Source organism: Artemia franciscana, chromosome 13 (assembly GCF_032884065.1).
Source record: "Artemia franciscana chromosome 13, ASM3288406v1, whole genome shotgun sequence".
NCBI lineage: Eukaryota > Metazoa > Arthropoda > Branchiopoda > Anostraca > Artemiidae > Artemia > Artemia franciscana.
The window spans coordinates 6,016,204-6,031,289 of record NC_088875.1 but is presented as its reverse complement, the minus strand read 5'-3'; the positions used below and the strand labels follow the sequence as shown (position 1 = coordinate 6,031,289).

The 15,086-nt window shown below is 34.7% G+C and overlaps 1 protein-coding gene across 1 annotated transcript; it reads left to right on the top strand.

Annotated features, from left to right (window-relative positions):
• The first annotated feature begins 6,960 nt into the window (after nucleotides 1-6,960).
• On the top strand, nucleotides 6,961-13,852 carry LOC136034440 (zinc finger protein 25-like). The gene is made up of 3 exons (XM_065715621.1): nucleotides 6,961-7,123; nucleotides 8,675-8,833; nucleotides 10,567-13,852. Exons 1-3 carry the CDS (start codon nucleotides 7,021-7,023, stop codon nucleotides 10,980-10,982), a joined length of 678 nt encoding a protein of 225 aa, XP_065571693.1. The 5' UTR covers nucleotides 6,961-7,020; the 3' UTR covers nucleotides 10,983-13,852.
• The last annotated feature ends 1,234 nt before the right edge of the window (nucleotides 13,853-15,086 follow it).

The window sequence follows — 15,086 nt, the reverse complement described above, 5'->3', positions numbered from 1 at the left end:
CTAGCATTCAGTATCGCACATATGACATGTTTTCGATGATTTTCCTGCACAAATACTCATTTAAACTAAAATCGATCATTCAAACTTAATGAAAATAAATCCCCATTAGCGTTTCTTCTGATAACTCCTAGCATTTGAGACTAGCAATGCACAATGTACCAACCCCCATCCCCCGAAGACACCCTTACGGTGCAGATTATCATACTTAAGTGTTGTTCTAGATTTTCCCTCAAAAATAAATTTTTAAACTAGAAGTAATTTTTTTATCTGAACTTATTACACGGTGATTTTTGTTCATGGAACTTTTGGAACATTTTGGAACACAATGGGTGTGAGAGAAAATGTTCCTGGTGAACAATTTCTTAGATTTTCTACATAATTTGCAATTTTTTGCGTCGGAACTGAATTCAGGCTTCCCCCAAAATAAATGGCTTGGACCTGAGCAAGTGTGAAATAACTTATGTGGTTAGGGGGTTGCACAAACTCGCGAAGACCAATAAACCGCAAATCTTTTAAGCCATGTCTTCATTATGAAGCTTTCCGGCCGAGACAGCTTGGGCTTCTCATAGTGAAGACAAGTTTTATCGCCGTTTTCTCGTCGTACGGAGTAGACATTTTGGCTGAAAACGAAAGAAACTAAACAACAAATTTTGTCATTCATCTTAGATGTAGTCCAACTTTTCTTTACGTTCCTGTAACACCTCAAACGCAGCACAAATGATTCAGAATCTTCTACAGTTCCTGAAATTAGACTGCGCTTTCGAATTTTTTGCCAAAAACGACAAAAATGAAAACTGTCGTCCAAAAAGCGGCAAAGCCGGATCTGGTGCCGGAAAAGGCCATAATAAGGCTTTGCTGAGTTGTCGGAAGAAGAATAACTAGTACAACCGAAGGTTTGAGAGAACCCAAGAAATGGTACTAAATTATTTTTCTTCTTCGCATATTAGGCAATTTGAGGTTTTACATGGGATTTTACTTATTTGAAGAACCGCTTTGTTTTTACTTGAAAAAAAGAACGTAAATCTTGCCCTGGAGTTGCAAAAAAAACCATTTAAAGCCTTTTTTTGTCAACTTTTAAAGTACATTGGCTAATTTTCTAGGAGGACACTAAAGGTGTCCCTTTTTCGCTGACTTTGACACTTCAGTCCCAAAAAGTTTTGGCAACCCTGGTCGCTCATTACTACAGTTCGTTACCATGAACTGTTTGATTTATGAAGAAGGTAGATGCATTATTGTATACTCTTTTCTGTTTATTTGGTTTTAAAATGTGAAAGTAAATGATCTACAGGGGGCACTGAGGGACATTTTTTCATGAAAAAGGGTGGTAGAAGAAGTTTGGGAAGGACTATGTTAGTTAAAGAACAAACACAACACAGAAGGGCCAAATTTTTATGGCAATTGGTATTACCAAGTGACATAAAGCGAAGAACAGGACCGGGTACATTCACCAAAAGCATCGATGGTGGTACCGTTATACTTAATGTTTATAGCTGTTTTACCGCCATCTTCAGTAGATCTTTTTCTATACAGTGGGTATCCATCATTGCCGGTAATTTTGTTATGTACTAAAAGTCGAGGATATTGCTTTGTGTACCTTCCTTTGGCCATGCATGGTGATTTTTCATTCAGTGCACCGCAAGGTACATGTATCATATTTTTTACCACTATATCATATAGTGCCGGATCGCTCCTTACTACAGGTCGTTACCACGAACTGTTTGAAAAACAAAACACAAACCTCTTTTCATCTTGAGAACATGTTAAAATATAACACAGTTGATGGAAAAAAACTGATTGAAGATACTATTAAACAGTAGATGTGTGACGTAATACCTTTTAAATAACCCCAATCTAGTTGGATACTCAAATTTACAATATATGGTGTCAAGTTTTGCGAAGTTGAAGGACAGGCTCTTTATTAGTTAATTTTAATCCAAGTGTTAATTAAAACTTAACTTTAATGTTCTAAAACCTGTAAGAGATAGAGAAAAGAAGAACAATTAACTTTGACACTATATATGAAGTTTCGAACATTTTAGGCATATATTTTTATCTTGAACAATGTTGGGTTTAGAATCGTGAACAGAGGAGTGAGTTTTGAGTTCGGAGGAAATCAGTGTCTGTGGCGACCTTAAAATTACATCTTGTCCATAATTTTTTTTTTGAAGGGGGGGAGAGAGTATTTTTTCTTGGGGATGGATACACGAAAGCTGAAAGAAAAACATCAAAAAAACTATGTTTTTTTTACGTTTTTACGAGTGGGAAAAACATTTCAGGGGAGGGAGTCGAACCCTTCCATCCCCCCTGGATGCAGCCTGATCTTGATTTTTTTTTTTACTGGAAGAAAACCAGGCACAAATTACATTTGCTCTTGTCTTGGAATATGTTTGAGAGTGTGTTATGTAATGGAAAGAAAGAAAGAAAGAAAGTTTACTTGAGCCCTGCGGCCATACACAACATGATTTAATAATACAACACTGCACAGAACACACACTCAATATAAAACAATACTTATTTTCATTCACTCGGGCTCGACTGAGCCTCTCCCGCCTTTTCCACATATCGTGCCATTTTGCATATGGTTCCATGCATCGAAGACCTCAGGATACCAGAAAGCAGCACCAACCGATGGTCCCCCCAAATTTCATCCATAAGACTTTCAAGCTCCTGGCACTCCATGAGGAAATGGGCCAAATTATTATCCTCTTTTCCGCAATACCCACACTTACCATTTGTACCCTTATTTTTTTATTTCTGTCCCCTATTTACTGGAAGGCAATTTTCCCTCAACTGGATCCATTATTTTAAATATCTAAAAGGTAAATTTACCTTAAAATATTATTCTTCCCCAAAAACTTCTTTTACTTTACTATATTCCTTCAGTGTTTCCGACGAACGTACTAAACAACCCCACTTACCCCACTCTTGTATCTCTTGGACTTTCAATCTCTGCATAATTTCTGGAAGGCATTGTGTGTTTCCGGGTCCATTTCCTTCCATCCACAAATAAGAGAAGCCTAGTTTGTCAAGAGATTTGTTGATTTGTTGAGTCCAAGTAGTTTTCCTATTAATTCGAAGCAAATCATTATAAGCTTATATAGCCAATCGGTCCTCAGGAAGTTGGGCTAATATCAGCCAAAACTTAAATACTTGATAAAGCCGGTGCAATTTCAGTGAGAAGATGCCAAAGTCTCCTTTGATTAGCTGGTTATGTGTTGTCTGGTGCAGCCCGAAAAGTCTTTTGTAGTTTCTAAACTGGACTGATTCTAGATTCTCCGCGGCCTCCAGGCCCCATAGCTCAGCTCCGTAATGGATTGCCGGTTTAATTTTCGAATCGAATATTTGCTTAAACATTTTTAATGACTTCGACTTTTTCACTAGGTCATTACGTAATACTGCACCCACTGCTGCTTTCCCTCGCTTTGACATTTCGCTCACATGTTCCTTCCAACTGCAGATAGGTGTCAGGGTAAATCCCAGATATTTCGCCTTTTCCACTACCTTATTCTCTTGTCCTTCGAACCGAAATTTCTCGTTCTCGACTAAATTCCTTCTTCCTTCTTGATTGAAGATCATTATCTCCGTCTTCCCGAGGTTTAGACGTAGTTTCTTCGATTCAAGGTATTCTGCCATCAGGTCAATTAAAATTTGTAGTTCACGAGCTGTTTTCGCTACTAATTCCATGTTGTCGGCGAACAGCAGAGCCGTAATCGTTATGTTTCCGACCTTAACGGTTGGGGCCCATCGTTTCTCCAAGAGTTCTACAATGTTGTGCACGAATAATCCGAATAGCCGAGGTGAAAAGGCACTTCCTTGTTTAACACATCTTGTCTGTTCAAATATCCTTGAATCTCCTTATCCAAACACTCTTTTCTGCTTTTGTACTCGACTGCTTTTGTACTTCCATACATATTAGCTACCAGCTGTGCAAAATGACCAGGTAGTCCAATTTTAATTAATTCCATTATCAGTAATTCCCTATCCACGCTATCGAAAGCTTTTTGGAGGTCTAAAGCCACGTAAAATTCATTTTCTCCTCTTCCATATTTTTCAGAAAGGGCATGCAGTACAAACATTCTGTCCGCTGTATTATATCCGGCCCGGAAACCTCCTTGCTCTTCCTTTATTCTTTTGTACACTTCAGGCCATTTTGACAGTCTCACATCAATAATTTTCTCAATTACTTTACTCATCGTTGGTATTAGAAATATGGGTCTATAGTTGGAGTGTTCCTCCGCTTTTCTCTTTTTAAAAAGCGGCAAAATTACTGACGTCTTCGATGCTTCGGACCATTTACAAGTGCTAAGAATTGCATTGAATATGAGGACCATTATGGGAACGAATGACAGTGCAAACTTCTTATAAACCATAATAGGGATTCCATCCAGCCCCGGCGCTATGCCCCCTTTCTGATTCTTCAAAAAGTTTTTATTTCCTCCTCCTTTGTTTCCTCCAGCAAACTGTAGTCATGCTCTTGGAGCGGGAAACAAGTTCCCTCCGTCGGGATAGAATTTAGCACTCCAAAAGGTGCTGTATCGTTTCCTATTTCAAAATATGGTGGCCATGTTTCTGGTTCTGGGCATTTTTGTTGGGTAGATTTTCTTTTCTCAGGGTCTTGAATTTTCCTCCAAAATACTTTCATGTCATTCATTTTAAAACTCTCCGATAATTGTTTTATATCCCTTATTTCCGCTTCTCTTTTTTTCTGTTTCAATAACTGTTTATAATCTCGCCGGATAGCTTTCATCTGGAGAACTACTGTCACTTTTAGGGGGCTCTCTTTGAGGGTCTTCACTTTTTCTATTATTTGCATCAATTCTTTTTTCCTTGCTAAGCATTCATCATCAAAAAATTCCTTTCGCTCGCTCTCAGGGGACACTTTAGGCGTTATTTCATGAATAATTCCGTTTAGCCCGTCGATCATCTGATCGACTGGTAATTTACCTTCTTTCAAGACCTTCAGTTCCTCTTGTACCTTCTTATCAAGTAATCTTTCTTCCATTTTGTGTATTTCTGGTTTCGATATTTCTGTTTTTAAAATTTCTTTTCTATGGAAATTTCCTCTATGCTGTGTTTGTAGAACATTCTTCGGAAACTTTTGCAAGATTTCTATTAAAACTGGGAAATGATCTGAATCTACAAAAGGGAGAACTTCTACATTTCTAACATCCATCGCGAGGGAAACGTCCACCAGTACATAATCAATAACACTCCCTTTCGCACCCGTAAAACACGTAAAGTCCCCCTTACCCTCATCATTCCCAAACCTCCCATTCCCTATAACTAGCCCATTTTCTCAACAAAGATCCAAAAGCCTTTTACCCCAAATATTCAACTTCCTACCTTCATCCATGCTACTTGTTGTAATCCCGTAAGCCTTAGCAGCTGGAACCACTGCCTCACAAATCACTCTATCCACTACTTCTTTTTTCACGCTGGTGTACGCGTTAAAGTCTCCCAATAGCGTTAAACTATGGTCATGGTATTTAAATTTCATTTCTTCAATATCTTTTTCCAGAATATCCCAAGTATCTTCATTTGTGTAGGAACTGTTCTGTGGTGGTAAGTAAACTGATCCGATCACTATCTTCCGTCCTTCAGAAAAAAGAACTTTGACCCAAATTATATTTTCCGACTTACTACTTAATCTCTGGTATTTTGACAAACTTTTACACTTTAGCAGGACAATAACACCCCCGTAATAGCTTCTGTTTGACGACTCTCATCTTGACACTTTTTCTACATAAAATCTGTCAAACAGTGGCGTTTCGTTGGGGTCATGCCAAGTTTCCACTAAACACACAACGTCAAATGCACTCACGTCTTCCGATATTTGCTTATATTTGTTCTTTGGCCCCTAGAGTCCCTTATGGAGTCCTTATTTTTTAAGGAGTTCCTTATGATTGTTTGATCTTCAGACTATATTGAACAATTACCTAAAATTTGAGTAAGATATCCTTATTAAGAATGCGGGTAAAAAGGGCATTGGACAGGACTGGTTGACCTCCATTCATGTTTGTTCCTTAGAAATGGTACTAGATTTTTTTTTATTTGCAATCGGATTAGTTCCCTGTCAACATTAGACAACCAGCGCCTCAATATACAGCCGGTCTGGGAAAAAGATAATAATAAAAAATTATTAAAGTATTATGACTTTTACTATGGACAACGCCCGAGCATTGCTTCTGAAAAGACTTTACTTTTCTACGAATCATAGATTTGTATTACAGTGTTTTTGGGTAAACAAGGGACTCAAGCCTATTTACCATAATACTATATTTATTGCAAGTGATTAATGTAAAGATGGAAGCGTTAATAAATGGGTTCTGAATTTTGGAATCCATTTATCGCTTTTGGTTTTACCTGTTTCTAAAAAAATTCTTCTAGGTTAGGTTCTCCTTGTACTCTTTGAAGATAAGGCTATCAAATTTGTAGATTGTTCAGATTCTTAATTGTCCAGAGCTACGAAGTGAAGCTGACCGTGTATTTGACTCAATTATTGAAGGATGGACAGTCTCAACGTCTTTGGAATTGCTGCTGTGAAGCAAGGTAATTGATTATTGCAGCTGATTAAGCCCATCTGTTTTAGATTCTGCTACTTTATCTAAAATTAAGGAGTATTACAATATTCCATTTATTTTCTTGTACTTTCATTAGACAAATACACAAAACAAATTGTAAAAGGTTTTACAATTTGTATCAATCATGTTCCAACGACGGAATTGTAAACCTATATTTAGTTGCGAACGACGGACGGGGGTTTTTGTTCTGTTTACTCCTGGTATGAGTTGTTTTCTGCTTTACTTATAGTTTTATATCTTATAATGTTTGATTGTGCAATGACAAAGTCAAAAATGCTGCAAAACTTTTTTGGGTATTAAATGTGTCTTTGGTTACCATTAAATCATTGTCCTAAGATTTCTAAACTAAATTTTCTATATTTTTTTTTTAGAACTTGAAGATCCTCAACCAAAGGATCACAAAAGTCTGTTTGGTTTTACTGATCTTATTTCATTACCTATGGAGGGTAGTAATCTTGTGAATTGTTTTCAAGACCTATCAACCAAGCTCGAGCCCAATTGTGACCCTCTGAAACAGGAGCTAAATGTTAACGTGGACAGTGGTATGCTTTTCGATATTTATTCCTATGTTTGGAGGCCACAATAGAATATTACATTTTGAGCAGCCTTAAAAAATGCAGTAGAACTGAAAAAGTATTTTAGTGGATGGTCTTGAAGTCAATGGCAGTGATAATCATTTTTTTTTCCCAAAGTTGATTCTCTTGAAAAAAAATCAAATGGCAAACTTTTTGGTCTAGTTTAAATCCTTTTCTATCATTCTAAAAATGTTCTATACAATCTACTGTTTTCGCCAAACAGATTAAACTGTAAGCAGGATGCCAACAATAATAGAGATATGTTTTTTTTTTAACTCTATCACACGTGGTTTTATTGATGACAGTTAATATACACATACTATTAACATAAACCTTAGTCAAAGAATCGTAAAGTGATTTATTGCATTGATGAAATTCTTAAAATAGTAGAAGAGAACATAAAAAAGAGAAAAAAGAGATAATTAAAGGAAAATTTATAAAGCTCTCAAGAAATTTTCTAAAGTTATCATTTCGTTACTTTTAATATATAATTTTGATTATCTATATAACACAAGCAGGATTATTTGTCCCCAAAGCACTAGTAAACACAAGAAAAACAATAATTTACCTTGTTGATGAAGGTGGGGGATTGCAAGTACCCAGTATAGGATTTTCAACGATGGTGATGTCAATTGTTTAACTTCTATTACGGTCTTATATCGCGTCGCTGGTAGCCTCTTCATTGGAATTATTAAACCTATTTTTTAAAACAAAAATCACTGCAGTAGTAAATTTGAAAAGATGTTTCAAAATATAACTCAAAATTTATTACTATAATCGAGCTGAACTTTTAGCACGACAAAGATCGTTGTCTTCAGTCTGAGAATATCATATAGAAAAAAAAAACAATTAATAAAAAAATATGTATAACAAACTATGTCTTTTAACCAGCTAAAATCGTATTTGATTTTTTTTAATCAGTTAAAATTGAATCTTGTTTGTTTCTGTTTTTTTTTGTACAGCTGGAGCAATACCAACATAAATTAGTATTAAAATCGTATCTATCTGGAGTTTTAGACTTGATGTTTTAATCGGAATTATATTTCAAAACTCCTTTTGAGATGGATGGTGCTAGTTTCAGTTAATTGCTAAATGAGTAGTTATTTTTCGGTTTCTGTAGTTGTGAGCGGTTCGTTGGCTGTTAATTGTGCCAATAGCTCAGTTAAATTGCTACTTTAATCATTCATTAGGAGCTAAAAGCCTACGTTAAAGAATATCGACTATGGTGATTCCAAATGGTGGTCTTTCTATTCTTATGCCACTTTTTTTAAAATTTCTCTTAAATTTTTTCTTACTATAAACTTTTGCCCTTAAAATAAACCGAAATAAAAGTCGCCATCTGTGCCAATCACCGATGTCACCTGAGTTCTAAGAAACCAATTTGTCAGAAATGACTTGTTTTCTCTCTAAATGGTTTTTTTTAAACTTTTTAAGTGACGCAATTCATTATTCACTATTTAAGTAACAAACTTGTTTAATATGAGAATTTATATGTGATTTTTATTGCAACTTTCCTAGAACCTAAAGACGAATCAACAAACGACGATAAACATATTTTCCCTTTATTTTCAATGGAACACGAATACAATCTTTTGGCTGGCTCTTCTGGCATATCTGCAGATTGCAAACCCAGTTCTGGTCACCTTAAACTGGAGTCACAAAGTGGCGAGGACAAAGGTATTTTTCAAGTATATTGAGCTTCTTGTGTATATTTGGGTGTCTAAAATAATAAAGCATATCACTTCCTTTAATATTGTGGTGGGGCATCAAAGTTACATGCTGGCTGCATATTGTTATGCCGGATACATTTGTCAAATAAACATTTAGTTTCCTAACGTCTGGGATAGTTTTAGTTATCAGGATATTAAATTTTATATCCCAAATAAGTCCATGAACAACACGACAGAAATACCTTTATTTGCAACTCTCTTCTAACTTTTCAAACTCATTTCATCTTTTTTCTTTTTTGAAAAATATTAGATATTTTCTTTTGTTTCTGGTGCAAGGATGTAGATGTTTGTAAATGTTGTTTGGTATTTTTTAGACAACCTTTTTTGAAGATTTTGCAAAATGACAAGAATAATACACCAAATAACACAGAGTAAAATAATTCCATTGTTACAAGATTATGTTGATGGCTTTAATGAAAAGGTAAGTTGTTCCAAGCTTTTGAGAGTGCTTATCTTTGGACAGATTCATGATCACCGAGCCGAAATTTATTGTATCATAAATTTTTCCCGGAATATATCGAAAATATTCCGGGAGCTGAGTGCATCTTTTTATTTAAAAGTAAATTAAAAAAGTGTTTTTTTGAATGAAGAAACGTAGTTTATTAGTAAATTTTCTTTATGAAAAAGGCATAGTGGGAGTACATTCATTGTGTTTTAAATTAATAAATGATTTGTTGAAAGTCAAAAGATTGCAGCTATCTTTTATGATGCGCATTGGTTTGAAGGTTTGAAATATCTGAAAATGTGTCTGTAGGGAGGACTTGATTAGTGCAGCACCTAAGGCCAAGCTAGCACATCATGTATTTAACATTCATGTATTTAACTAATTTAACACGAAGGATTCAAATATACATTTTAATGGAAAGGTTTCTATCTTGGTGATATTTTAGTCATACAAGATATGCCATGTACATAATTTTATGCCCCCAGGGCAATACCTTGGCTAATTCAGACAGTAAGTGAATACAGATGGGATCAGGGGCAAACTGGATGTCCCAGTTGAGTAAGGAAGAATGGTCGAATTTAGTTTATTCACGAAGTATGCTCTCCATCTAGATCGTATTACATCTGTGGATTGTATGTAATTGACATGCTTGTCATGGAGGAAGCAAGCCCTGAAGTTCTTTTTTTAAGCCAGTTCTTTTACTCCTTATCATTGACATTTAATGAAGGAGTAATTGGCTGGGAGTCAAAGGATTGCAGCATTCTTTTATCACACGCCTTGTTGCCCTCCCTTGATGGTTGATTTAACTGCTGCTTATTAATATGTAGTTTACAAATAAATTAGTCACTCAGTCAGTACTGAATAAATTCAGTTCCTGGATACCACACTGTAGAAATTTTTTTTTTGAAAAATAAACTCACGTTTAAGTAAACACATGCACAACCTCAAGCTTAAGAATTTCAATTACATTACAAGTTTAAGGTTTTAAAACTGAGAATATATTTGCCAAAAATATATGTTCTGCTCTTTATCTAAAATAATGCATGAAGGATTCGTTGAATCACGAGAATAATACCTCAAATTGCCCCTTAAAATTTGACCCCGAAGGCAAGATTCATTAAAACTAAATATATAGTGAATAATGAAGGTTAAGTGTTAAAAATGGAATTAAGTGTCCAATAAAAAGTAATTTATGTTGAGTGAACTTTACATTATTTCCGTTTCCATCCTTGCAGATATCCCAAGAAGCCACACTGTGAAAAAACCTTTCGAATGTGATATTTGCAGGAAGTGTTTTTCTAGAAATTCTGATTTAATTGTTCATCAAAGAACGCATACTGGAGAAAAACCTTTCAAATGTGACATATGCGAAAAAAAATTCAATCAAAAATCGAACCTATTTTCACATCAAAGAACTCATACTGGAGAAAAACCATTCAAATGTGACATGTGCGTTAAAACATTCAGTGAAAATACAATCTATCTATTCATCAAAGAACTCATACTGGGGAAAAACCTTTCAAATGTGAAATATGCGAGAAAACGTTCAGGCAGAAATCGAGTCTATCTTATCATGAAAGAACTCATACTAAAGATAAACCTTTCAAATGTGATATTTGCAGGAAGTGTTTTTCTACAAATTCTGGTTTAATTGTTCATCAAAGAACGCATACTGGAGAAAAACCTTTCAAATGTGACATATGCGAAAAAAAATTCAATCATAAATCGAACCTATTTTCACATCAGAGAACTCATACTGGAGAAAAACCATTCAAATGTGACATGTGCGTTAAAACATTCAGTGAAAAATACTATCTATCTATTCATCAAAGAACTCATACTGGGGAAAAACCTTTCAAATGTGACGTATGCGAAAAAAAATTCCATAGAAAATCGTCCCTATATGAACATCAGAGAATTCACACCGGAGAAAAGCTTTTCAAGTGTTTTACGTGTCAAAAAGCATTTCGTCAAAAACCCCACGTAGCTGTTCATCAAAGAATTCATGCTAGAAAATAACATTGTTTTGCTACAAATTCTCGTTTTTTATACCTGATTGTTGCCTTTGATTGTAGCATTTATTAGTTTCATTCATTCTAGTGTTTTTTTTTCTTTCTTTGTTGTGTTAGTTTGTAGACATTTTGCAGTAAAATACTTGTAAAGGTTTAATCACTTAAAAAAAAATCATGATCATCATCATTCTCGCTTAATTCTTCTTCAGAGGACTCATACCGGAGGAAAAACTTTCAAATGCGACAAATGCGATAAAAATATTCGGTCAAAAATTTACCCTATCTAACCATCATAGAACTGACTCTGGAGAAAAGCCTTTCCAATGTGAAATATGTAAGAAATGTTTTTCTTTCAGATATAGTTTATATACAAATCAGAGATCTCCTCCTGGAGAAAAACCATCCAAATGTGACATGTGCGACATTCCAAAACATATAAAAATCATGAAGTTTAGTGTTAGCCGTCAAAAGTTCCGAGCCAAAGAAAATTTGCCCAATTTTTGAAAAAGGAGGGAAAATAGCTCCAAAATATCAAGTGATCTTAATGAAAATCAAACCTTCAGATTCAGAATATCAGAGAGCTTTACTGTTGAGGTTTCAAGTTTTTATATACAAATATTTAGAATTTTGCATTTTTGCCAGTAGGATGATAACGGATACGTGTTTATTTTTTTTCTTTTGTTTTTTTTTCCTCAGAGGTAACTGTATCAAACCAGTGATCCTAGAGGGTTGGAAGAGGGCTCATTTAGTAGGAAATCAAAAGTTCCAGTGCCCTTTTTAAGTCAACAAAATTATTTGAGGGCACCTAGCCCCCCTTCCGTACCCGTTTTCTCCAAAGTCACCTATTTTCTTGGTAGCTATTTTGTTCAGCATAAACGAAAGACCTAGTAACCATGCCTTTGAGGGTGACTGGACCCCCACACAATTCCCTGAGAAGGGCTGTAAACTTTGCCTATTGTTTTCATATATTATGGGTTATAGTATACAAATATTATTCGAGGGGGAATTTTTATGGTAGGGACAATACATGGGAAGATCCTAAAGGATATTTAAAACGATATTTAAGTAAACACATGCACAACCTCATACTTAAGAAATTCAATTACATTACAAGTTTAAGGTTTTAAAATTGAGAATATATTTGCCAAAAATACCTTGTTCTGCTCTTTATCTAAAAAGAATAAATGAAGGATTCGTTGAATCACGATAATAATACCTCAAATTGCCCCTTAAAATTTGACCCCGAAGGCAAGATTCATTAAAACTAAATATATAGTGACTAACTAAGGTTAAGTGTTAAAAGCTGAACTGAGTTTTCAATAAAAAGCAATTTATGTTGAGTGAACTTAACACTATTTCAGTTCTCCTCCTTGCAGATAACCCAAGAAGCCACACTTTGCAGAAACCTTTCGAATGTGATATGTGCAAGAAATTTTTTCCTACAAATTCTCGTTCAGTTCTTCATCAAAGAACGCATACTGGAGGAAGACTATTCGAATGTGACATTTTATGACACATGTCACATTTGAAACCTTTTTCTCCAGTGTGAATAAAATATTCTGCCAAAAATCCCACCTAAATTATCATCGAAAAGTCATACTGGAGAGGAACTTTTCAAATGCGACACATACGCTAAAACAATCGGTTGGAAATCTCACCTATCTTCACATCAAAGAATTCTCACCGGAGAAAAACCTTTCAAGTGTTTTACATGTCAGAAAGCATTTAATCAAAAATCCCACCAATCTGATCATCAAAGAATTCATACTAGAAAATAACTTTGTTTTGCTTCAAATTCTCGTTATTAATACCTGATTGTTGCCTTTGATTGTAGTATTTATTAGTTTCATTTATTCAATTTTTTTTTCTTTCTTTGTAGTGTTAGTTTGTAGACATTTAGCAGTGAAATACTTGTAAAGTTTAATCACTTAATAAAAATCGTCATCATCATTCTCGTTTAATTCGTCATCAGAGAACTCATACTGGAGAAAAACCTTTCAAATGCCACAAATGCAATAAAACATTCTGTCAAAAATTGACCCTATCTAACCATCAAAGAACTCACACTGGAGAAAAATCTTTCCAATGTAAAATATGTAAGAAATGTTTTTCTTTCAGATATAGTTTATATACACATCAGAGAACTCATACTGGAGAAAAACCATCCAAATGTGACATGTGTGATACGATATTCCAAAATATATAAAAATAATGAAGTTTAGTGTTAGACATCAAAAGTTATGAGCCGAAAAAAATTTGCCCAATTTCTAAAGATATGATAAATGAAGGGGGTAAAAAGGTAAAGGGATAAAGGGGGGAAAATAGCCCCGAAATATCAATTGATCTCAAACCATAAAACTATCTGATTCAGAAAAATCAGAGAGCTCTACTGTTGAGGTTTCAAGCTTTTACATACAAATATTTGGAATTTTGCATTTTTGCTAGAAAGATGACAACGGATACGTGTTTATTTATTTTTTTCTATTTTTTTTCCTCACAGTTAATTGTATTGAACCAGTGATCGTAGAGGGTCAGAAGAGGGCTCATTTAGTCAGAAATAATAAGTTCCAGTGCCCTTTTTAAGTCACAAAAAATATTGGAGGGCACCTAGTCCCCCTTCCGTGCCCCTTTTCCCCAAAGTCACCTATTTTGTTGGTAGATGTTTTGTTCAGAATAGACGAAAGACCTAGTAACCATGCCTTTGAGGATGACTGGACCCCCACAATTCCCTGAGAAGGGCTGCAAGCTGTGAACTTTGTCTATTGTTTACATATAGTACGGGTTACAGTACGCAGATATTATTTGAGGGGTATTTTTCTTGTAGGGACATTGCATGGGAAGATCTTTACACTGAGTAATTTTAATGGAGGAAAGGAATTTTCCGAGGAGGGGGAGTCGGATTCAGGACACTATTGAAAACGTGATCAGAAATGAAATAAATAAAAAAACTATGATAAATAAAGAAAAGAGTTTTTTAACTGAAAGTAGGAAGCAATATTAAAATTTGAAACTCAAAGGAATTGTTAAGTAAACGAGGGAGTTTGCCCTTTCTCAATACCTCGCTTTTTACGAATAAGTTCTATCTAGAACTTTCAAAAAAAGCTTATTATTCTAATAGCTATTCTTAAATTTTTGGAAAAAAGGCAAACTTTGGCACAAAGAATAAGGTACTGAGGAGGGGACAACCCCTTCATATACACAATAATTTCTTTTCGTCTTAGGCTTTAATGTTGCTCCTTACTTTCAGGTGAAAAACTTTTATTCTTGAAAATTTTTTTTACAAATTACATAAGAACAATTGGAAAAACAGAAAAATAAGTGAAATAGAGAAACGGTGTCCTCATAATGTGCCTTTTTTATAGCTGAAAAAACGTGTTTCCTCCCACAAATTGGTTCAGAAACCTTCCCAAAAGGGAAACTAATGGTCTAATAATGCAATTTTTAGCATTTTCATTACACAGTTACATTACACAGTTTAATAAAAATTCATAAATAACGAATGTTCATATAATTGAAACATTAGGAAAATAGCAGAATTGTTTTGAAGTGAATTCGGAGGATTGTTGTGCATCGTGAAGGCCCACAAGATGGGCCTGTTCTTATTCGAATTCGAACAGTGTTCTTATTCGTCTTGTTCCTACTCGAACAGTTAAAATCGTGAAAATACGATCCAAGATAAGTTTATCTAAAGCTAAATTTGTTTTTGAGCACTTATCCCCTATGAAAACTGAAAAACTTTGTCT

Bases quoted from the DNA above. Each gene is read 5' to 3' on its own strand.
- LOC136034440 (XM_065715621.1), top strand. From the start codon at position 7,021: ATGGAGGGTAGTAATCTTGTGAATTGTTTTCAAGACCTATCAACCAAG. The intron at 7,124-8,674 runs GTATGCTTTTCG...CAACTTTCCTAG, and splicing joins AAATGTTAACGTGGACAGTG to AACCTAAAGACGAATCAACA. The intron at 8,834-10,566 runs GTATTTTTCAAG...CCATCCTTGCAG, and splicing joins ACAAAGTGGCGAGGACAAAG to ATATCCCAAGAAGCCACACT.